General features: G+C 44.3%; 1 protein-coding gene across 1 annotated transcript in view; it reads left to right on the plus strand.

Annotated features, from left to right (window-relative positions):
• LOC147906167 (SNARE-like superfamily protein) overlaps nucleotides 1-23,495 on the plus strand; it is a 58,702-nt gene that overhangs the window by 2,922 nt on the left and 32,285 nt on the right. Inside the window, exons 2-3 of the mRNA XM_087383440.1 lie at nucleotides 14,298-14,384; nucleotides 14,577-14,645. Of these exons, the coding sequence (XP_087239566.1) occupies nucleotides 14,298-14,384; nucleotides 14,577-14,645 (156 nt within the window). The remainder of the gene's footprint in view (nucleotides 1-14,297; nucleotides 14,385-14,576; nucleotides 14,646-23,495) is intronic.

The following is a 23,495-nucleotide window of genomic DNA, read 5'->3' on the forward strand; positions in this document are numbered from 1 at the left end:
AAGGGTCGAGGCGCCTTAATTATAGTCTAGTCTCTCCAACCGAAGTTGGCACATCTTGGTTAACCGTGGTTAACCCTCTTGGCGCATGCCAAGTCTCGTTGACCGAAGTCAACACTCTCTGACCGTAGTCGCTCTGTGGTTCTCTGGTTAACCGCAGTTAACCCTCTTGGTAATAAACCAAGTCTCCCCGATCGAAGTCAGGTTTTCTTGACTAGAGTCAAGTGTCTTTGACCGTAGTCAATTCTTTGACCATTAAAAGAACTCTTTGACCATAATTAACACATATAAAACTCTTTAATTATGATCAAATAAATGGTCAACTGTACTTTGACTTAGGATATTTACATTGTGGTGACATTCCCTCGGCTTCTATTCAATTGACCTCAACTGAAAAGCTTCCTTGTAAACATCCAAAAGCTGTGGATGATCGGATAACATGTCTTCGTCCATCCACTTGGCATCTAATGGCGTATAATTCTTGAATTTTACAAGATACCTGTAAAACTCCTTGCCCTGAGGGCCTTTGCGTACAGTATGGTACACAATTTGCTCTGGCTGAAGGACCTCCTTCAGCTCATCCACTTCTGGTGGATCCTCTGATACTGGTTCTGTAGGCTCTGGTCCTTGGAATTTCTTTAGAAGACTCACATGGAATGCATTGTGAATCTTCCAATGCTCTGGCAATGCTAACCTGTATGCAACCTCATTTATTCTTTCTGTAACCTTGAAAGGGCCATAGTCTCTGGGAGATAACTTTGCATACACTTTTTGTTTGCCTTTAAACTTGCGGAGCCTAGCTTTTTCAAACTTCAAAAGTACCCAATCCCCTTCCTTGAGATCTAACTGTCTCCTATGCTTATCTGCAGCTCTTTTATGTTTCTCTTGAGACCTTTCGATTGCTGTCTGGACTTGGTTGAATTTGGCTGTAAGCTGTCTGGAGGTCTCTCACAAACTGATCAGCTGCAAATATTTCATCTTTGGTCCTCAATATAGGTGGCCTTTATGATCTGCCTTTATGGTTTTGCAAACCGGAATATAGCTTTGGTCCTCAATATAGCTTAGCCATATGATCTGCCTTTATGGTTTTGCAAACCGGAATGAAATGAGCTTGCTTGCTTGCTGAATCTATCAATGATAGTCCAAATCCCATCATTCCCTGACTTTGATCTTGGCAAATAACAAATAAAGTCCATTGTAATACTTTCCCATGGTGCCTGAGGCACGGGAGGAGGCATAAGTAGGCCAGGTGCCTTCCGTCTATCATACTTCACTTTCTGACACGTAAGGCATTCAGTAATAAACTGATGTATATCTTTCCGCATCCCTGGCCAAAAGAAATACCTCTCTAGTGCTACAGTTGTTGCTGTAATTCCTCTGTGTCCAGCATAGGGAGGTGCATGGCATTCCTCCAAAATCTTTTTCCTCTCCTGGGTGATGCATAGGCAATCATCTTTCATTAGATACCCATCTTTCAGGGAATAGTGACTGGTGGATTGCCCCTCTTGTATTTGCTGTAAAATCTCTAGCATATTGCTCCCTCATGCCTTCTAGGTCCTGATGATAAGCAATAGGCATCTGCCACTCTATTCCGAATTCCTGGGGTATGGACAATCTGAAAATGATACATTGACAGCATGTTTGCCCATTTCATATGCTTCTCGGAAAGCTTGGTCTGAGTCAAAAAGTATCTCAGACTTTGGTGATTTGTTTTAACAGTAAAATCTGCACCCAAAAGATAGTGCTTCCATGTATGGATGGCATGAATTACAGCCAATAACTCTTTCTCATAGATTCCCAGATATCTTTGTGCATCACTCAATCTTCGGCTCTCGTAGGCTACTACATGTCCATTCTGATGTAATGCAGTCCCAACACACTCTCCACAAGAGTCGCAATCAACATCAAAAGGTTGATAAAGATCCGAGACTACAAGAATAGGCTCTGTAGTCAACTTCTCCTTGAGTGTATTGAATGCTTTCTTCTGTGATATTCCCCATGTGAAGGCTGCATTTTTCTTAGTAAGGTCATGTAATGGAGCTGTGATATCAGCAAAATGCCTGATAAACCTTATGTAGTAAGAACACAGGCCTAGGAAACTTCGAACTTCATGCACAGTTTTCAGCTCTGGCCATTCCTGAATGGCACGGATCTTTGCTGGATCCATCTGTATCCCATTCTTGGATATTATATGCCCCAGATAATGGATTTCTTCCAGGAAGAATTCACTTTTCTTGCTGTTTGCATAGAGCTGATGATTTCTCAGCTCTTGAAACACTATAGCAAGATGTTCCTTGTGCTCTTCTTCTGTCTTTGAAAAGACTAGGATATCATCAAAGAAAGTACCCGTGAAATGCCTGTACTTTCGGAAGATGCGATCCATCATTCTATTGAATGTGGCTGGAGTATTTGTTAACCCAAAAGGCATCACTAAGTATTCATACAACCTGAATGTAGTACCTGAATGTAGTGCGGAACGCTGTCTTGTGCACATCCTGAGGTTGTATCCTCACTTGGTGATAGCCACTCCTTTAAGTCTATCCTGCTGAAAACTGAAGCTCCATTTAACTGATCGAGCACATCATCAATGCGCAGAATAGGGAATCTATTCTTGATGGTCATTTTGTTCAGTGCGCGGTAATCGACGCACATACGGAATGAACCATCTTTCTTTTTTACTAGTAGTACAGGGGAACAAAAAGGAGACGAGCTGGGCTGAATCAACCCTTTGGACAGCAAGTCCTGTACCTGAGCCATAATCTCCTCTCTCTGAGTCGCACTGACTCTATAAGGTGGTGTGTTTGGTGGCTCACTACCAGGCATTAACTCTATCTGATGATCTTCTGGTCTCTCTGGGGGTAACTCCCCTGGCAAAGCATCGGAAAAGCAATCTTTAAAGTTTACAAGAAACTGAAACTTATCTTTGTCTGCATCATTCATTTCAGCATGCATATCATTCTCTTTTTCTTTTACAAAAACCATGTACGCGGAAATTGCAGACTTTATTGCTTTACCACATGTAGCATCAGATACAATGGGGATAGTCTCCCCTTTATTCAACTAAATGCTGATTTTTCGCCCTATGCACAAACTCCAGCACTCTTTTAGGAAGAGTCAACTTCACTGCCTTGCGATGAAACCAAGGCATTCCCAAGACTAAATCATGATGTTTTAGTGGAGAAATGAAGAAGTCTTCCTGATCCACATAACTCTGTACATGAAGACGGAGCTTCCCTATCAAGGGAGTGACTGGCACAGGATTCCCACAGAACATCTGATCGGCATCCAAAGCCCTGCCCAACTCCTCCGTCTTTATTCCCAGCCTCAGGGCTAGGTCCTCTGATATGAAATTATTAGTAGCCCTTGGATCAAATAAAATTAGCGCTTGCTGGTCTCTGACTTTGCCCCATGATAGCAGCAATTCTCGTTCTTCTGGGTTTGAAACATGACCCAGTATGTCAGGAATTCCCCTCCTGCCATTGGCTTTTGCGGTCCTCGTGGCTTCTTTGCCTCTTTTCCCTTCGAAGTTGAAGGCTTTTCTGGGCATTGGGCAGCCACATGCCCCTCTTTGCCGCACTCGAAGCATTTCCCATCTCTACGGAATTCAGCTATCTGTTCAGGGGTGAATGAAGATTTGCCTTTATAAGTCTTTGAAAACTGAGTACCCCTCGGCTTCTGAGGCTGAAACCCTTTCTTTTCAACCTTGGGATACTCTTTCTTTTCTGATTTTGAAAAATCAGTTTTCTTTCTTTCAGCACATCCTACATGCAAGGATAGTACCGTGGATGGATCTTGTAACGGCACAAGACTAGCTACTGAAGCTGAATGCATGAGGTCTTGAATGTTCTTTGCCCCCAAAGCATTTACTACTGCCTGAATTCTTGGACTGAGACCTGCTCTATACTTTCTCATTTGGGTTCCTTTGGAGATCTTTTTGAAAGATGCAACCTGCAAATAAGCATCCCAAAACTTTTGGTTGTACACATCCACTGTATCTCTGCGTCCATATGCAAACTGTCCCAATCTTGAAGAACATGGTCTCTAAACTGTTTAGGCATAAACTGCTGGTAGAAGGCTTTCTTGAAGTCCTTCCACTTCTTTGGGGCTGACCCATCTGTGGTCTGTGCACTCCACCATGCACTAGCTGTTGCTGTTGTCATGTGCACGGATTGGTATCTGACGTGTACTGGGTACATAAGACTAGCTCAGGTAGCTTGGGGAGGTTTAGAGCTAGGCAGGCTTGATTCTCGGGTTGAGTGGCAAGGGTACGAACCAGTTAGAGGTCTTCGCTATTTTTGGCGCTTGGGGCCCGAGTCTATATAAGGGGCCCAGGGGTTCAGTTCTCAGAGAGCCGATGGGAGCAAGTTTCGTTCCCAGGTGCTAGGTCTGATTCTGGATTGAGTCGCGGACGCGCGCCTGCATCATAGCGTAGCCCAAGGCCCAGTAGCAGATCCCAGGCTTCACAGTGCCACCTGGTGGTATGGGACACCAGGATGGTTAGGATCTGGTTGGGAGTTCGTGCGAGTAGCTCAGCTCGTGGCTCAGAGGGGACATCTCTTGATTCAGGATCACATCCCGTAGATGTCATGTTTGGGTGGTGAGCAGCCTGCTCAGTTTTCTCACGTTGTGTGTGTTCTTGTGTTTATTTGCAGATCAGAGGTTTCAGGAGTGCTGGGACGTGTCAGTTGGTATTAGAGCCAACTCTTGAGGTAGGAACTTCTGTTCCAAGAATTCTGGACGATTTGTTCCTCCAGGTATGCCCTAATTTCGAAATTTGTGCTGCAAGTTCTTGTTTGGTCCATCAGTTATGGGAAGTGGTCAGACTTTAGGGAAAAGGTAGGAAGAAGAGAGTGAGGATGAATTCGAGATTGCTGAAGGTTTAGGTAAGAGAGGGTGTGAGGTGTAGCTAGGAGAGAGTGGAGAGGATTGGAGGAGAGGCGTGAGAGGGGCTGTTGGGTAGACGAAGGGGACAGGAACCCTAGGGGATCCCGTGCCTTGGTCAAGGCTGCGCAGGGGTTAGGTGACGCAAGTAGGTGAGGCTGAGGGTGCGCCTAGGGCTGGAGCGTGATTCGGCCAGGCAAGGGGGTGCGCCATAGGTTGGAGCAGGGTGCGGCCAGGCTGCTCGGGGAGGCTGATGCGAGAAAAAGCACCACCCTCCAAGTTGGGAGGGTGGGGCGAGAAAAGCATCGACCCTCCAAGTTTGGGAGGGTGTGCATGCTAAAAAAAGCATCAACCCTCCAAGTTTGGGAGGGTGGGCTTTTCTAGAAAGCATAGCTTCCTAGAATAGCTACACCGTCTCCTTTATAGCTTGACGAAATCCCAAGCTCAGCCATAGCTTATTCAAGTGTGCGCAAGAAGATCTCTCCACACCTCTACCAGATTTTCGTCACGTAGGTACGGTTCGCAGCAGATTACCGTACGGTACAGCCAGCAGCGGAACCAGCAGGGGGAGTCTCCGGGTTCACCTACTCGAGCTGATCGACAGTTTTGTACCCCTTCTTGTCGGCCAGCTTCTCTTCTTTTATCACCTCCTCTTGGGACGGTTTTTTTTTCTCTGCTCCACTCTCCTTCCAGCTTCGATTCCACGAGGCACTTCTCTCAGTTCGCTACTCTTTTCAGATCAGATTTCAGACATGGCTGATTCTGTAATCCTGAGTTTGCCATGGGTGACCAGGATTTGGACTACCCTGCGGAGGAAGACCAGGGTCTCTATGACGATCTGATTACAAAGAAAGCCTTCAGTGAATTCACCACTGCTCTTGATGGAAAGTTTGAGCAAGTTAATGCGAATCAAACGGGGTTGACGCAGCAACTCCAAGGGATTCAGACTACCCTCACACTTCTGACTAGCACTGTTCAGGCGCTCACGCATGTGGATGCCATGGCTTCAGTGTTAGGTCCGAACATCACTCCAGATCCTTTTCTCGGAGATCAGAAGTCTCGTACCAAGGAGGTTGTTGACACTTGGTTGCACAAGTGGCAAGTACACTTCCAGTTTCACCCGTACCCAGATGACAAGAAAATACAGCTTGCAGCCGGGTTCATGTCAGGAAAGGCTTTATTATGGTGGAAGGAACTCCAACCCAAGCCTGCAACATGGATAGATTTCGAAGGGGTCTTCAGGAAGGAGTTTCTGAAGAAGGAGGACGATTATGATATCGTAGGCAAGCTCAAAGCCCTCGATATGTCCAAGCTGAACTTGACTTTTGAGGTTTATCTTCAAAGGTTTCGCGATTTACATACCAGAGCTACAAAGATGGATCCAATGACCTTGTTAGGTTTCTTTGTGGATGGTTTGCCTGACTCGTATAAGTTGCAGATCAAGAACAACAAGTGTACCACGTTGCAAGAGGTCATGAATTACGCGCATATTTATGATGATACCATGGCCAGTGCAAAGGGAACCATAGTTTCCGACATGAGTGGGAAGAACAAACGGAAGTTCTTCCAGTCTACCATTGGTACCGGGGAGACGAAGTCTATAGACAACGCCTCCAAGAAACACTTGACTCAGGCAAAGAATGGTCGTGCCCGTTTCCTTCGTACCTTGAAGCTAAAGAAGGAAGGACGTTGCTTCTTCTGCGAGGAGCGGGGCCACACTAAGAATGATTATCCTAAGCGCAAGAATCAAAAGCAAGCGCTGGGACCGAAGCTCCAGGCGGGTCCGGGTACCAAAGCCAAGGGAGCGAACCAAGTTTCAATGACAGGTATTTTTGTAAATGTTATTACCTGTCCACTTTCTTGTAATTGCACTTTTAATACTTCGTTATTTGGTTCCCATGATCTTTTCCGAGTTTATGGAGAAGTTAGGGACCAAAGAGTTCACATTCTCTTTGACCCGGGCAGCTCTCACAACTTTGTTAATTACAAATTTGTGCAGAAGATGGGGCTGTCCACGATACCTAGCGATCACACGTATGAGGTGCAGCTTCCAGCTGGGAAGCAGTTTTGCGATCGCAAGATTGAAGCGCTTCCTATCCGGATTCAAGAATACACAGGGGCTCTTACGTGCTATGTTATGCACTTGGAGCATGTGGACTTGTTAATCGGAATAGAGTGGTTTAAAACCCACGATATTCGGATTGGATGGAAGGAACATACCCTTTCTTTTTTGGATAAGGACACCCAATTTTGTATTCAGTGTGATAATATTCCCTCTTCTCAGGGACCTATTGTATCTGCGATGTAGCTTCGGAATATATTAAACACTTCTCATTATGATGTCTATCAGTGTGTTTTGATTCCACTTTCTTCATTTGTTGTCTCTGTAAATAACAAGAATGATTTAAGTGTGTTTGAACACCGTGAATTGAGAATGTTGTTAGATGGTTTCAAGGATGTATTCCCTGCTACTGTCGGAAGGTTTACCTCCAGAACGGGCAGTAGATCATCACATAGACTTAATACTTGGGGCTCAACCTATTAGTGTACCACCTTATAGGATGAGCCAGCTTGAGGAGCATGAGCTAGCTTCACAGCTATAGGATTACGTGAATATGGGCTATATGGAGAATGTGTATAGATTACAAACGATTGAATAAAGTGACAAAATAATTGAATAAAGTGACAATTAAGAATTGATACCCTCTACCTCGTTCCGACGATCTAATAGACCGTTTGGCCGGAGCGAAGTATTTCACTAAGATTGATTTGCGTACGGGTTATCACCAAATCCGTATCTATGCTAAACACATAGATAGAACCGCATTCCGAACTAGGTATGGTCACTACGAGTTTCTTGTATTACCTTTTGGTTTGACCAATGCTCCTGCCACCTTCCAGCAAATGATGAACAATTTGTTCCGAGATTTTCTGGGCAAATTCGTTGTAGTGTTCTTAGATGACATCTTGGTATATAGCCGAACGCTTGAGGATCACATAGGACACCTCCGGATTGTCTTAGTTATTCTAAGACAGCATAAGCTCTATGCCAAGGACTTCTTTATGAAGGAGAGCATTTACTTAGGACACAAGATTTCTTCTGAAGGTATTAGCATTGATCTGGATCGTATCCAGAAGGTTTTAGAATGGCCTATCCCTCAGACTGTGAAACAACTTCGTTCTTTCCTAGGATTTACGGTATTTCTACGGAAGTCTGTGCGTGATTATTCACACATCACAGCACCCCTGACAAACATATTGAAAGATTGTGGACGCAGGTTTACCCAGCCGATCTCTTGGAATGATGCATTGAACAAGGCTTTTGAAACCTTGAAGTTTACTATCAAGGAAGCACCCGTTCTTGCATTACTCGATCCTACTCGGCCTTATGTTTTAGAGGCCGATGCGAGTGATTTTGCGATTGGGGCAGCTCTATTCCAAGAGGGCAGACCTGTAGCTTTCGAGAGTAAGAAGCTAGACGACACCCAAAATCGTTGGCCCACACTAGAAAAGGAACTCTATGCTGTAGTGTATGCCCTTAAGGTTTGGAGACACTACTTGTATGGTTCGAAGTTTCTTGTATTGACTGATCATCAGTCAATTAAGTATGTGTGTGATGGGTCTGAATTGAGGGGACGGAAAGCTAGATGGGCAGAATTAATGCAAGATTTTGATTTTGAAATACGTTATCGAAAGGGTTCGTTGAATAGTGTGGCGGATGCCTTAAGTCGAGTGAAGTTTGTAAATGCTATGTCATTTACGGGAATATCCTCAGACCTATTTCAATCCTTGAGAGGGCTTTGCACAACTGAGTCATTTCAGTTCTTATTGGCAGAGAGTCCAGGATGGGAGCTCCATGGTTGACCAGGACTCAGGGATTGTGCCACCTACGGTACAGGCGGCGGGAGGTTAGTGGATGATTAGGAACGGCTTGCTGTTCCGAAATGGAAAGATTTGTGTGCCAGATGTTCTGGAACTTAGATCCAAGATTCTCTGGGAGTGTCATGATGCTCCTAGTGCTGGACATCCAGGTATACATCGGACTCTGTCTCTTGTGAAGCATACCTTTTATTGGCCTAAGATGCGTGCATTTATTGAAAACTATGTAGTAGGTTGCCGGGTTTGTCAGGTTACTAAGGCAGAACGCCTTAGAAGCGTGGGTTTATTACAGCCACTGCAGATTCTAGGTAATAAATGGGAAAGTATTTCCATGGATTTTATTACTGGTTTGCCTCGAACGTGCAAGGGTCATGACTCCATTTGGGTCATAGTAGACCGTTTGACAAAAATGGCTAGATTCTTATCTACTAGAACAACTATTTCAGCTGTTCAGCTGGCTCACGAGTTTGTGGACCACTTGTTTAAGCTGTATGGTTTGCCATCTGACATAGTCAGTGACAGGGACTCAAAGTTTACAAGTAACTTTTGGACACTTGTTTTTGAGAAGTTAGAAACTACTCTAAGTATGAGTTCCTCAGATCATGCACAATCCGATGGCAGTACAGAGAAGGTCAACCATTTGGTTGAAGATATGCTTCGGGCATATGTTTCTAAGAGACAGTCTTCATGGGAAGAATATCTACCTATGATAGAATTTGCTTATAACAGTGCAAAGCATTCGAGTACTGGTTACAGTCCTTTTATGCTTATGTACGGGTTTCAACCTAAGTCACCAGTTATGGTTGGGTTAAAGGGAATCCAAAATGATGCTGCAAAGACCTTCTTGCAAGACATGCAAGAAATGTTGCAGTTTGCCAAGGAGTCTATTAGAAGTGCCCAAGATCGGGACAGATTTTATGCTAATAGACATCGTTCACCTAGAGAGTTCTCTGAAGGAACGATGGTATATTTGTGAATTCCCAAGGAATCCAAGAGCATAAGTATTGGTTTGGTTCCGAAATTATTCCCCAGATACTGTGGTTCATTCAAGGTTATTAAAAGAATTGGACCAGTTGCATATCGACTAGAATTGCCTCTTGATGTTAAAGTACATCCAGTCTTTCATGTTAGTAGATTGAAAGAAGTCTTGGGTGCGGATGATCAACTTGTTTCTCCTCACGAGATAATAGAAGTTACAGATTTGACTTTTATTCCACACGAACCTGAGTGTATTCTTGAATTTCGTGAAAGACAGATTCGAAATAGAACTATCACGGAATACAAGATCAAGTGGAAGGATCGTGTTGAGGAGGATGCAACATGGGAGACATTACAAAACCTCCAGAGAACATTTCCGGGTTTTTTAGCGAACTCAGGAGTGAGTTCTTAGAGGAGGGGAAGTATGTCATGTGCACGGATTGGTATCTGACGTGTACTGGGTACACAAGACTAGCTCAGGTAGCCTGGGGAGGTTTAGAGCTAGGCAGGTTGAGTGGCAAGGGTACGAACCAGTTAGAGGTCTTCGCTATTTTTGGCGCTTGGGGCCCGAGTCTATATAAGGGGCCCAGGGGTTCAGTTCTCAGAGAGCCGATGGGAGCAAGTTTCGTTCCCAGGTGCTAGGTCTGATCCTGGATTGAATCGCGGACGCGCGCCTGCATCATAGCGTAGCCCAAGGCCCAGTAGCAGATCCTAGGCTTCACAGCACCACCTGGTGGTATGGGACACCAGGATGGTTAGGATCTGGTTGGAAGTTCGTGCCAGTAGCTCAGCTCGTGGCTCGGAGGGGACATCTCCTGATTTGGACTCACATCGCGTAGATGTCATGGTTGGGTGGTGAGCAGCCTGCTCAGTTTTCTCACGTTGTGTGTGTTCTTGTGTTTATTTGCAAATCAGAGGTTTCAGGAGTGTTGGGACGTGTCAGCTGTCAAGTGCAAACTGACCATACTTAACTTGAGGATTCTGAAAACTTTTCTGTACCGAATGCAGCATCAAACTGCCTGACGAACTGCAATGCTTTGTCTGTATGACCATACTGTCCATTGTAGGTCATAAACTTGACAGATTTACCTCCCTCTTTGAATTCCTTGGTCTCTCTGGAAGACTTTCTCTTCCTAGACTTCTTGTGTTTCCTTCTTTTCCTTGATGGTTTATTTGATACAGAAGAAGATACAGAAGTCGAACTCGAGGTAGACGGTGATGGACTAGGAGATCGGTGATGATGCCTTGATCTCTTTCTGCTATGAGACCGTCCCCTATGAGATCTCTCTTTCTCTAGCTGTACACGAGAGTGTGCCTTTGACTTTGGCACGTCATATACCGCATTAGGCATAGCTTTTGCTTGAAACAAATGCTGAGCCCTTGGATCCTTTCTGAGATTTTCCATCTCTTGTATACGAGTGCATACCATCTGCTCAAATTCTTGCTGAGTTTGTTGCACACTTCTCTGATTTGGATGCGCATCCCTATCTTGTGAATCCCATTGGATAGGTGATTGAGCCATTTTCTTACAACTCGTCTGAGATCTGCAAATTTCTCTCACACACACTGTGTATGCAACTGATGCACGCTGCCTTTGTTTTTCAAAGAGAAAAATCACCTCAACAAGGGGTGTCTTGCATTCACAATCTCTGCCAGTACCGGGCTGTCAACTCAAGGCATATACCCACAAAGTTGCCAAGGCATCAACAACTATATTGCCCCTTTTCTGGCTGTTGCAGAAAGCACTCAGAATGCATCTGATTCCCTTTTTCTGAGCACAAAGGCATGCATTTTCTCTGATTTTTCCTCTGATCTCTGCTATTTCTGACAGTAAAAGTCTGACAGGTAGGTGAAATCTGCTAGCAGAAGCAGTCTCTGCAACTGTCCCTCTTTTTTTTTTTGGGGGAACAGTAACCATATGAAGTAACTGATTGGTTACTCTAACCAGACTAACTGGCTCTAGTCTGGTTAGTCTGCTACTAGACTAACTGGACTGGTCACAGTCTAGTTACACCAACCAGACTGGTCTGGTTTGGCCAGATTAACTGGACCAATGTTGAACTAACTGGGTACTGGTTCAACTAACCAGAGTTAACTAGCTGTAGTTAACTTAACCACGGTTTCACTAACCACAGGTCAACCATCCAGGATTAACTGTACCAGGGTTAGTCGAACCATTGGTTTACCATCTCAGCAGTCCAGCTGGCTGCCACATCAGCAGCTGCCTATCTGCCACGTGTCAGTGCCACATCAGCTTCCTGTCAGCCCTGCCACATCAGCACCTACCACGTGTCAAGGCCACGTCAGCTGCATGCACTGCCACGTCATCATCGCACGTGTGGACGCCATGTCAGCTGGACCTGCTGGCTGCCACGTCAGCTGTCTGTCAGGCCTGCCACATCAGCGCCACGTGTCCTCCTGCGCCATGTCCGCTCTGCAAACTTGCCCAAACCTTGGAAAAGATTTCCGTCGAGAGCATCGCGCCTCAGACACCATCGCGCATCGCGGGCTTTTACGTCTCTGCATGAAGGTTCGTCAGCCAGCCTTCTAGAGAGTCGAGACCGTCCGTCGCGAGATCTTATGCATACTCTTATTCTCCAAAAGAACTTTGGAGTGGTGAGGCTTATTGCATCATGACTTACGCCAACATGACGACATCTCGTCACGTGAAGGAAAAAGCCCGATTTATATCTGTTGCGCCTTGGCTGGCCTCTTCAAAAGCTCCGTGGGCATCTATTGGTAGGTCCCGCGTGGCTTTCAAGCCCCAGAATTACAGTCGTTCAATTACTGCAATATTTACACCTCTGCTAGTGTAATCCATGATACAACGGATAATGAAGCTCAGCGCCATATCTAGCAACATCGTCAAATGGGCCAAGTGTTTCAGCGTAGAATTGCTACGCTAGCCTTCATAGCTTTAGATCGTCACCCTCTTCAAAAAGAAGGCGAATCCAGCTCTGATACCAATGCAATCGCTAGCTCTCTCTCGTGAAAGTTCACGCTCGTAATTATCTGCAGAAATACTCATAAGAGCTCTCTCTCTCTCTCTCTCTCTCTCTCTCACTCTCTCTCTCTCTCTCTCTCTCCACACTGCTAGGGCCCAGGACAACATGTCGGGCTGGACCCCCCCAAAGGTATTTTATATCTTGAAGAGAGAATCCGTTACAAGAGTTCAGCGTAGAGCTGTTTGATACATACAAATCCAAAACGTGAATGATTCATTACAAGAGCTTCAAGCTTATTTCAAATTGGCAACATGCCACTTGTCTAAAATCTAGACTAAGTCCTATTACATGCCACTAAGGGCCACTCTGAAGTCTTCGAAGCACTTGGTCACGCGAACCGCCTCCTAGATGCTTGTTAGGCTCCCGTAGCGCTTAGGAAAAATAACTCTTCCTAGTACCTGCAACAATTAATTAAAGCGCACCACTATGGCACCCATTAATTGTTAGCGCTTTGCATGCAAATAACACACTGTGGACTAATTCTAGTCACGGTGGGCGTCCCCACTGAATACACGTGCACACCTAAACAAATATAAAAATATATATTTATTCTCTGGTTGACCGGAGTCAACACTCTTGATTATAATTAAGAGGCTTTGACCAAGGGTCGAGGCGCCTTAATTATAGTCAAGTCTCTCCAACCGAAGTTGGCACATCTTGGTTAACCGTGGTTACCCCTCTTGGCGCATGCCACGTCTCGTTGACCGAAGTCAACACTCTTTGACCGTAGTCAGCTCTGTGGTTCTCTGGTTAACCGCAGTTAACCCTCTTGGTAATAAACCAAGTCTCCCCGACCGAAGTCAGGTTTTCTTGACTAGAGTCAAGTGTCTTTGACCGTAGTCAATTCTTTGACCATTAAAAGAACTCTTTGACCATAATTAACACATATAAAATTCTTTAATTATGATCAAATAAATGGTCAACTGTACTTTGACTTAGGATATTTACATTGTGGTGACAAATCTACTGAAACATGAATGCTTTGTTTCAAACCAAAATCAATAGAAAACATTATGGAACAGGATATTCAACGAGAGGCTTCTCTCCATAAATTTTGAGCCTTGCACATAGGAGGTAACACCTATAAAAGCTATGTCCACAATTTGACTATAACAAATCCAAGTCTATTGAATTGATCTGGCTGCCAGCAGTGGAGGTTAACAAAAGAGTTGGCATTGCATTATACAAGAAAGGTAATACACTGTCATAAAGTTTTTTATGAAGAGGACACCTTAGCTACTCCAACCTAGTGCCCACCAAGTAGAATGTAAGAGTCCTAGAGCAAATCCTGCATGACTATCTCATCTCAGCATTCTCCTGGCAACCCTTCAAATTATGTAGGCTAAGCAAGGGGGGGAAAAAGGGGGGGCATCCTCAATAACCAAAGGTGTACATTTTGCCAAGATAACTGTTTATAATTGTTACATTGTACGAGCAATGCAGAAATTTGAAGCTAGAGTCCTCTCGTAAATCGGGGAAGAAGAAGATTAATAGTTTAGATTCTGCGTCATTGTTAAATATGAGCCTTGTCCTCACAAGTTTAATGGATACATGCAGTGTTCTTTTATAGAGCATCGCAATTACAAGGTTGTTTACAGAAGATATGCCTCCCTTTTCTTCTTGGTTGGAGTTGATGGTGATGAGGTATGCTGCGAATAATTAATTTCAATGTTTTGGAATAGTCTATGCAACTGATTTCATTAGCATACACCTATAGTGTGAGGCATTTGAAAGGATCTCAAATTTCCACTTGAACTTTCTAAGTTCATTAGTCCTACGTATGTGCTTGTTCTGTTTTATGAAATTGGTTCCTGCTTGTGTTTTTTCTTCTTGCAGAATGAACTGGCCATTCTGGAATTCATACATTGTCTTGTGGAGACCATGGATCGCTATTTTGGGAATGTGGTATGTGTACTGATTCTTTTGTAGTCTGTGGACTGATTCTTTTGTAGTGTATGGATCACTATTTTGGGTGGTTCGTGTACTGGTTCTTTTGTAGTCTGTGGACTGAATTATCTGTCTCTCCTTGCGGTAAGCTAGCTGTACTTTGTTGTATTGCTTATTCATGAACCATATGTATGTGGAAGAATAAGGATGGGAACCCCTTGGATTCCCTTACCGGAGTTCAGTAAGATTATAGCTAAGTTTCTTGAATTTAGCCAGTAGGCTCTTTGCCTATCTTAGGGACTACAAAAATGAAGTAAGGCGCAAGAAACTGGAGACAATCTAATCTACTTTACAAAGTTTTATGACAGCACCTTGGCACACAAGGATGCAGGACCTACGATGGCCGGTCAATGTGAAAAACTAAAGAAAAAGCACAACGAAAAAGACTTTCCAAGCTGGCAACTCCAAGCTTGACAAAGCTAGGCACACTTCGGGGCATGAAGCCTCGCACTGATTGGCTAGCGCAGTGTGAGTTTGGCTGATCATTTTAAATCGAATGGGCAGATTGATAGGATCAATTAGACTCTGGAAGATATGCTGAGAGCTTATGTCTCTTGGAGGCCTTCTGATTGGGAAGAATATCTTCCTTTATTGAAGTTTGCTTACAACAGTGCTAAGCATCAGTCCGAGATTGTTCTCCTTATGGGGAGGTCCTTGCTTGTTGCCTGCGATGGGCCTGTTTTTTTTGGGGTTCTTTGTTGCTCTTTGGTCGTTTTTCTTGCCTTCCACTCTAGTCCTAACCCCATCGGATGGGGTAACCCATGGGGTTTGTGACTGAGGAGGCTGTGGTCCTGGATTAAGGGGGCATGTCATGTCTCCACTACCATCGTACCAAGGGTTTGGAGGGGGTTGGGGACGAGATTCCAAAAATGAGCATTGACTTGGAGAAATATCAGGTGGCCTGCTGTATAGCCTAAATGGATAGCTGTCACTTGCGTTATAACATCGAGGATCTCTTTGTGCATAGTTAGGAACCATAGGATATGGAGGCTTATCTTGACCCTTTTAAGACATCAAAGGGTAGTAAATTATGTGACAAAATGCCCAGACATTCCCATACATTGTGCGAGATTGGGAGGGTTTGTTAAATTACATGGCGCAGCGGAACATAAACTTAACAAAGAATAGAGAGTACACAACAAACTGGAGATGAACAAAATTTTCCTTTAATACTGGTGTAGTACAGGTGATGGCTCCGTCCACCCGTGCGCTCCCACAGTGGCACAAGTTGTGAATGCAAGAAACCTCTTGTTGAGGTAATTTTTCTCTTTGAAAAGCAAAGGCAACGTGCATTAGTTGCATACACAGTGTGTGTGAGAAACTTGCAGATCTTAGACAAGTTTTGTAGGAGAATGGCTCAATCACCTATCCAGTCAAGACAGAGAAGTGTGCAGCAAACTCAGCAAGAATTTGAGCAGATGGTACACATTCGTATGCAGGAGATGGAAAATCTCAGAAGGGATCCAAGAGCTCAGCATTTGTTTCAAGGAGAAACTATGCCTACTGTAGCTTATGATGTGCCAATACCAGAGGCATACTCTCGTGTACAGCCCGAGAGAGAGAGATCTCATAGGGGACGGTCAGTACCCACTAGAATATCGGGCATCCTCACGCTTAAGACTCACATACTGAGAAAAAGGAATCTCATCACACACATCCTCAGGCAAAGCCTTGTAAGAGCGTAAGGCATCTGAAAGCATATCATCCGTGGTCAATTGCTGCCCATTTTCAGCATTTTGCTGCATAGTAACCCCAACCACTTGGCGTACAAGCTGCGTTTGACTAAAAGTGTTCAGTGTTGTGACTAAAAGTGTTCAGTGTTGGAGCCATAGAAGCATGTACTCCTGGCTGAGTTTGCCTCCCAAAGGCATCCCTCTAAAAAGGTGGGGGGGAAAAGGGCTATTTTAGAGGCCTTCTAGGTGGAAAATGTGGAGGGACTCTATAAGTCCGCATCCACCACTCATTGTACACGTTTTAATGTGACATCTAATCCTATCTACTCTCCCTTCTCCTTCTTGCTACCTGTTGCAAAAGCAAGTTTCATGATGATGTTGAATAGTATCTCGAGGGTCCTCCTATATCACAAGTGATGGAGTGGGTCCATTCAACACTTCTTACACAGTGCTTCACCGACATAGCTTTACATACCAGAGTCCACCAGTGGAGATTATGGAGTCTACACATACTTGGGTGTAGTTTTCATAGGGCGAGTTTTCAAGAGCACGACTCACACGAGGGCATGGTGCTTTGGCCCGACTAGAGTGACAGTGCTTTCAGGTGCACTTCCAGGATCCAACGACGAATACTGCCATGTATGCGGCACCTTTTTGGGGGTGTGATATTTCAGCAGCAGAATGGAGGAGATTTGAGCGGCTACAAGTGATTATGGGCTCTAGGATGATTCGGAGTAAGCCCTCGGTCCCCCATCAGATAGTATAGGCAGAGTTTGCCATGATGACTCCTCTCCAGGTTGATGCCATTTTTCAGACAACGACTTTCCTCCACAGAGTTTGTGACCTACCTCGCAAGAGACTTCCGAGGTTGGCACTAGAGTCCTCCATACGACTAGCAGAGAGTAGGGTAGGTACACTATGGTTTGCATGCATCACTGCATGGTTTGCTAGTCACGGCATTTAGACAGACCGGCTTTTCCCGTTTTAGTATAGCATGGATGCACCGCCCGAGTTGATCCCACGGGATGAGATTAACCGCATCATACGGTTAGATCTCCTCCAACTCCACACATCTCGCACGTTGGGGGGACTAGGAGTTTCCTACCAAGACCCAGCTCTACTATGACCACTTTTTGAGAGTATCGGAGGATGGGCTCATCATCAGACCTCAGTATCTCGAGGACAGAGGAGTCTCACACACGCTGAGGATTGCCATCGGACAAATGCGGGTCTCGTCCCATCAGCTGAGGATCGAGGCAAGGAGAGATGCATGCATACCTAGAGAGCAGCGGACTTGCAGGTTGTGCACGATGGGGGCAGTTGAGATAGAGGAGCACTTTCTGTGTCTTCCCAGCCTACTATGAGATCCGAGGGCGCTACCACTGCCTTTTTCAAGAGGGGCACGGCTTTGGCCCACTCTCACGATTGATCCACTTCGAGGACCAAGTCTGTATTGGGCTCTACCTGATGGAGATGCGATGACACAGGGAGACGCTACTACGACATATCAGAGAGCAGCAGGATGGGACCACCGCACCACAGGGTACTGAGGTAGATCAAGCGCAGAGACAAGTCATGAATTTCTATGTATTTGACTCAGCTCCAGGGCACTCTGGGATAGAGGAGGAGGAGTTAGCTGACATGAGAGATATATGGATCGGTGGGGAGAGCCGACACAGCACTGCTAGGCGAGGGACACATAGATCGTACACGGCGCGACAGGTGACCAGAGCACACACGATCGAGGTTCAACCTATTGTAGCTCTTCTTAGGGGAGATCGATCGAGGTGAGGTGTCACCCTTGACATAGCCCATCGGATCCAGAGATCGAGGAGACCACGCCCTCCACCACCAGACAGCTTGATAGATGCAGATACGTGAGCCCTTTGCATTTCATCAAAGAGCCACCATGGAGTCTGGATACGTGAGGCTAGTTCATGTACTTGGGACTCTAGCTTTGAGCACTTGATATTTTCATGCCACTCTCATGCTATTTTGCTACTTTTTTGCTATTTTGTACTAGTATAGCATTTTAGTACTCAGCAAGGGCCTTAGTGAGCCCTTTGCCCCGGCCCACAGTGGTCTATATGAGTTACTTGATTCTGTACTTTGTCCCATAGGAGGCCTCCTGCGGATGTTAATATATCTTTCTTTCTTTCTTTCTCTCCCTTCTGCTCTCCTATTCCCCCTTTCTTCAAATCTGCCCCTACCCCCTTCCTTACATTGGTATCAGAGCTACCAAAGGCGGCAACCGCATGCAACAATCTCCAGCCGACTATGATGACAACGTAAAGCAAACAAGCGGCTCCTCACAACGACAACAAGCGCTTCATCAACGAGCAGCCCCGCCTCAACAATGCCTTCAAGCTCAGCCCAACGAGACCAGCAGATGCTCACGCTCTATCAACACTGCAGCGCCTGAATCATACAGCAATAGCGACATTAGATGAATCTCAGCCAGCGTCATCAAAGCTCCCAAGGGCCTTCATCTACAGCAAGCGGCCTCCAATTGCCTAGCGACCTCTAGCACATGTGCAGCTACACCAAAGCTCTCACAAACTCCAACAATGCACCCCACGACAAGCGAGACTTAGCGTCGCCTACACGACTACACATGCACCTAGCTCCAACGACGCCCCTTCCAAAAGCTGACTAAAGCTCGACGCCATTCGATTGGCAACCAACCTCGACTTAATAAAACTGTAGCAACCACACGACGCCCTAGCAAGCCATAAGGCGTGAAGCGAGACGGCTACTGCCAAAACGCTGCACCACAACCTCACGTAACAACGGAATAATCGTCGGGGATTGTTCGTCACTACCTTGCCTCCTGCTCCGCCCACCTCGCTGTTCGCCCCTTTTTTCCACCTTAGACTCAGGTCTTGATTAGTGCTAAGGTTAGTCTGACTTGGGTTAGTTGGGTAGGTTAGTTTAGGTTAGTAAATTAGCTGATTATGTTTAGTTAGTTTGAAATTAGGTTAGGTTAGTGTTAACTAGGGTTAAAGGTTGGGTTAGGTTATACGAAGTCAATCTCCTAACTGTCTTAGCTGTCCTAGGTAAGCGTACTAACAGTCCTAGGTGACTTAGGGACCCCAAGAAAAGAGAGTAAAAAGTCAACTTTTCCAGCCTCTTTTAGAGGTCTTTCAGAGCCCTGTTTGGAGTCACTTTGGCTTCGTTTTGAAGCCTCTTCATTGATCTTTCTCCCGAGCTTGGCCATCGGCCTATTTCATGCTTCTGCACACTACATCAGGTACTCATTATAGCAGGGTTTTGTTGTCTACTTCTCTGAGTCCACTTCATTTCCTTGCTTGCATTCGAGCTTCTCCCTCCCGTGACAGTCTCACCATGGCACCCAAGCGTGCCCCTCGTGATACATTGCATGGCTTCACTACACATAAGAACAAAAAGAAGAAAGGACCTTGTTACCACTGTGGATACCTTGGCCATTTTGCTCGACAAATAAATTTGAGAAAGCTTTGGTTATAACTAAATTAAACAAGTTTGGTCATGCTGATGAGTCATGGACCATAAACTGAGGAACTTCTACCTATTTCACTCCTCATAAGGAGGGGTTTTCCTATCTAGAGAAGAGGGATATTTATGATGATCATGTATAGGTAGACTTGTCAATAAAAGGTCTTGGCAATATACAAATACGCGTGTTAAACAAAGATGTGTAAGACACGTAATGTCTTGTGTGTTCCAAGTATAGAGAGAACCTTCTCTCTGCTAGTGCCATTACAAAGAAAAATAAAAAGGTTGAATTTGATGAAGGTGTCTTTGTCATATGAGACAAGGCTAATGACTTCAAATCACAACTTGAGGAGTTGAAGAAGAAGCATCGTCTATACTAGAGTTTAAAGCTCGTATTCCTCAATTGGAAATGAAAGGAGTCTTATGGCACGAAAGGTTTGAACACTTCAACATGCAAAGACTTATTCTTATGGAGAGTGATCTACCTCATCTTTGGCAAGAGAAGATGATATGCAAAGGGTGTGTCATGGGAAACTGTAGTTGTGAGAGATTCCCAAACAAAGATTCAAGAAAAAGTGGTGTCCTTGAACCTATATTCTTAGATCTCTATGGTCCATTCAATGTTATTTGTAGGATTCAAGGAAGAATGCAAAGTGTGTGTCATGGGAAACTGTAGTTGTGAGAGATTCCCAAACAAAGATTCAAGAAAAAGTGGGGTCCTTGAACCTATATTCTTAGATCTCTATGGTACATTGAATGTTATTTGTAGGATTCAAGGAAGACGCTGGTATACTTTTGAAGGAAAAGTTTGAGAGTCTTAATACTTCAAACAGTTAGTTGCCATAGTTGAAAATAAAATTGGCAAACGTGTAAAGGCTCCTAGATTAGATAAAGAGGAGAATATAAGTCAATGGAATTGACTAAATTCTATACGGGGAAGAGAATAAAAAAATAGCACTTTAATTTTCATACTCCCCAGCAAAATGGTGTTGTTACACGGATGAACTGTATGTTAATAGGCGAGAATAGCAAGATTATGCTCAAGGCCTAGAATATACCTAACTATTTGGAGTTGAAGCAGTAAAATAGCACTTTAATTTTCATACTCCCCAGCAAAATGGTGTTGTTACACGGATGAACTGTATGTTAATAGGCGAGAATAGCAAGATTATGATTAAGGCCTAGAATGTACCTAACTATTTAGAGTTGAAGCAGTAAACATAGCTATATCTGCAACAAAGTTGTAGTGAATAAAACTGTTGAAGAGCAGTTTATAGGAGTAAAGCCTAAAACTGATCATCTAAGGATATTCGACTGTATGGCTTATGTATGCATCCTTAATGCGAACAGGAGGAAGCTTGATGATAAATCAACTAAATTGATATTTTCTGGTTGCAAGGTCCGCTGGATTTGGAATCGTGAAGCAATTACTAGTAGGGATGTGATTTTTGATGTAGGAGGTAAGGGTTATACTTCATAACAGGATACATCATTCTGTTCTATCACTAAGCAAGTGGAGGAAACAAAAGATGAATCAACTGTTGCTGAAGAGGCTATCTAAAGTTGGTGATGAAAAATCTAAGTCTTATAACTTGCCTAGATGGTTTTATGAAACTGTTAAAGAAGGTCATGTTATAGATGAACCCTCAACTAATGAGGATGGACGTAAGAAGATCTAGTAGGACTCGATGGGCTCTCAATAGGCTCAATGTGAGTAATTCTTTAATGATGAAAATCACAGATATATATGAGCTTGAAAGGTACGAGAAAGACAAAGACAATTCAAAGTGGCAAGAAGCTACAAAGAGGAATATGATAGCATCATACAAAACAAGGCTCAATGCTATCATCATACAAAACAAGATTTGAAAAAAAAAAGACTTGGAAATTAGTAGATTTACCACTAGGTGAATTTCCTTTGAAAACAGATGGTTACTGCATTAACATAAAGGTAGATGAAAGTATAGAAAAATATAAAGTCAAATTGGTTGCAAAGTGTTATTCCCAAAAAGAAGGCAATAGCCAAAAATAATATGGTTAGATTGATAATTGCCCTTGCTGCTCAACGTAGGTGGGCTCCTTATCAGATGGATGCTAAAACCGCTTTTCTTAACAGTGATCTGAAAGAGAGAGCATCCACGTGGATTTGAGATCATCTATAACTTATGAAAAGCTTTGTATCGATTAAAACAAGCACCTCATGCTTGGTACTCAAAGATAAAGAAACTTTTCTAAGAAAAGAGGTTCAATCAGAGTTCATTTGACTATAATCTATACAGAAAGCATGATGACAAAGGCTTTATAGTTGTTGACGACACTGGTAATAATGAGAAACTAATGAAACAAGCTAAATAAAAGACCTTGGCTTATGAACAATTATTGAAGAACTAGGATTGTCTTGGAATAGATGGAACATTGTACATGCAACTTGTAGGCAGCCTAATATATTTGACCACACTACACCAGATATAGCTTTTTGAGTCAGTGTCGTGTCCCAAAAAATGTCTGATCTGAAAGGAAGCCATTGGAAGCCAGCCGAGAGGATTCTTACATATGTCAAGGGAAGAGTGACTCATAGAATAAAAGAAGCAATAATTTAAAACGTGATTTCGCTTGGATGTCGAGATGATAGAAGATCATCTTTTGGATATTGCTTTAATATTGGATTAGTCTGATGTCATGGAGCTGTAAGAAACGGCCCATATTGCTCTATCGTCAACGGAAGTTGGATATAGAGGAGACACAAATGCAACCTGTGAAGATGTACTTTTGGATATTGCTTTAATATTGGATTAGGGTTGGTGTCATGGAGCAGTAAGAAACAACCCACTATTGCTGTATCAGCGATGGAAGCTGAATATAGAGCAGCCACAAATGCAATTTGTGAGGTGAGAAGATTCTGGAGTAATATTGGCCAATACTAAGAAAGATCCAACGTCTTTATTTGCATAGTTGCACGCCGAAAGGAAAACTTCAGAAATGCCGGAAACGAAGTTTCTAACCCGATCCAAAATGGCAGAACGAGAACAGCAATATGGTACAATTTATGTGTAAAATAAATTTATGAGGAGTATGAGGAGGAGGAGAACTCAAGGAGGAGAGGGAAGGAGGAGGAGGATGAAGAGTATGAGGAGGAGGGGGGGAGAGTATGGATACTCGAGAGGATGAGGGAGAGTATGGGGAGAAAGAGGAGGGAGAGCAAGAGAATGAGGAGAAGAGTAGGAGGATGGAGAGGCTAAGGAGAGTGGAGAGGCTAGAGTAGGGGGTTGGAGAGTGGAGAAGGTAGGAGAGTGGAGAGGCTAGAGTAGGAGAGTGAAGAGGCTAGAGTAGGAGGATGGAGATGGTAGGGAGTGGAGAGGCTAGAGTAGGAGAGTAGAGAGGGTAGAGGAGAATGGAGAGGTGGGAGCAGATCAAGGACGATGTATGCGGCAAAAAAAGGGCATGATGCGGCAAAAACCCTTTTCAGGGTGTTTCAGAAAAGTAGGCAACTGAGGAAGCCGTGGCAGCCCAATGGTAGGGCTGACTCCCTACCTGGGCGACACCTCTTGTTTGATCCCTAAGGGGGGTAGAGGCATGGCGGGTGCGGGTGTGTGAGTGGGTGTTATTAACAAAAAAAAAAAGCAGGCAACCAGAAACGCTGTTTCGCCGTTTCAAAAACGGT

The sequence above is a fragment of the Dipteris shenzhenensis genome, chromosome 1, assembly GCF_047967505.1.
Source record: "Dipteris shenzhenensis isolate YYH24624 ecotype China chromosome 1, Dip_SZ_1.0, whole genome shotgun sequence".
Lineage (NCBI taxonomy): Eukaryota > Viridiplantae > Streptophyta > Polypodiopsida > Gleicheniales > Dipteridaceae > Dipteris > Dipteris shenzhenensis.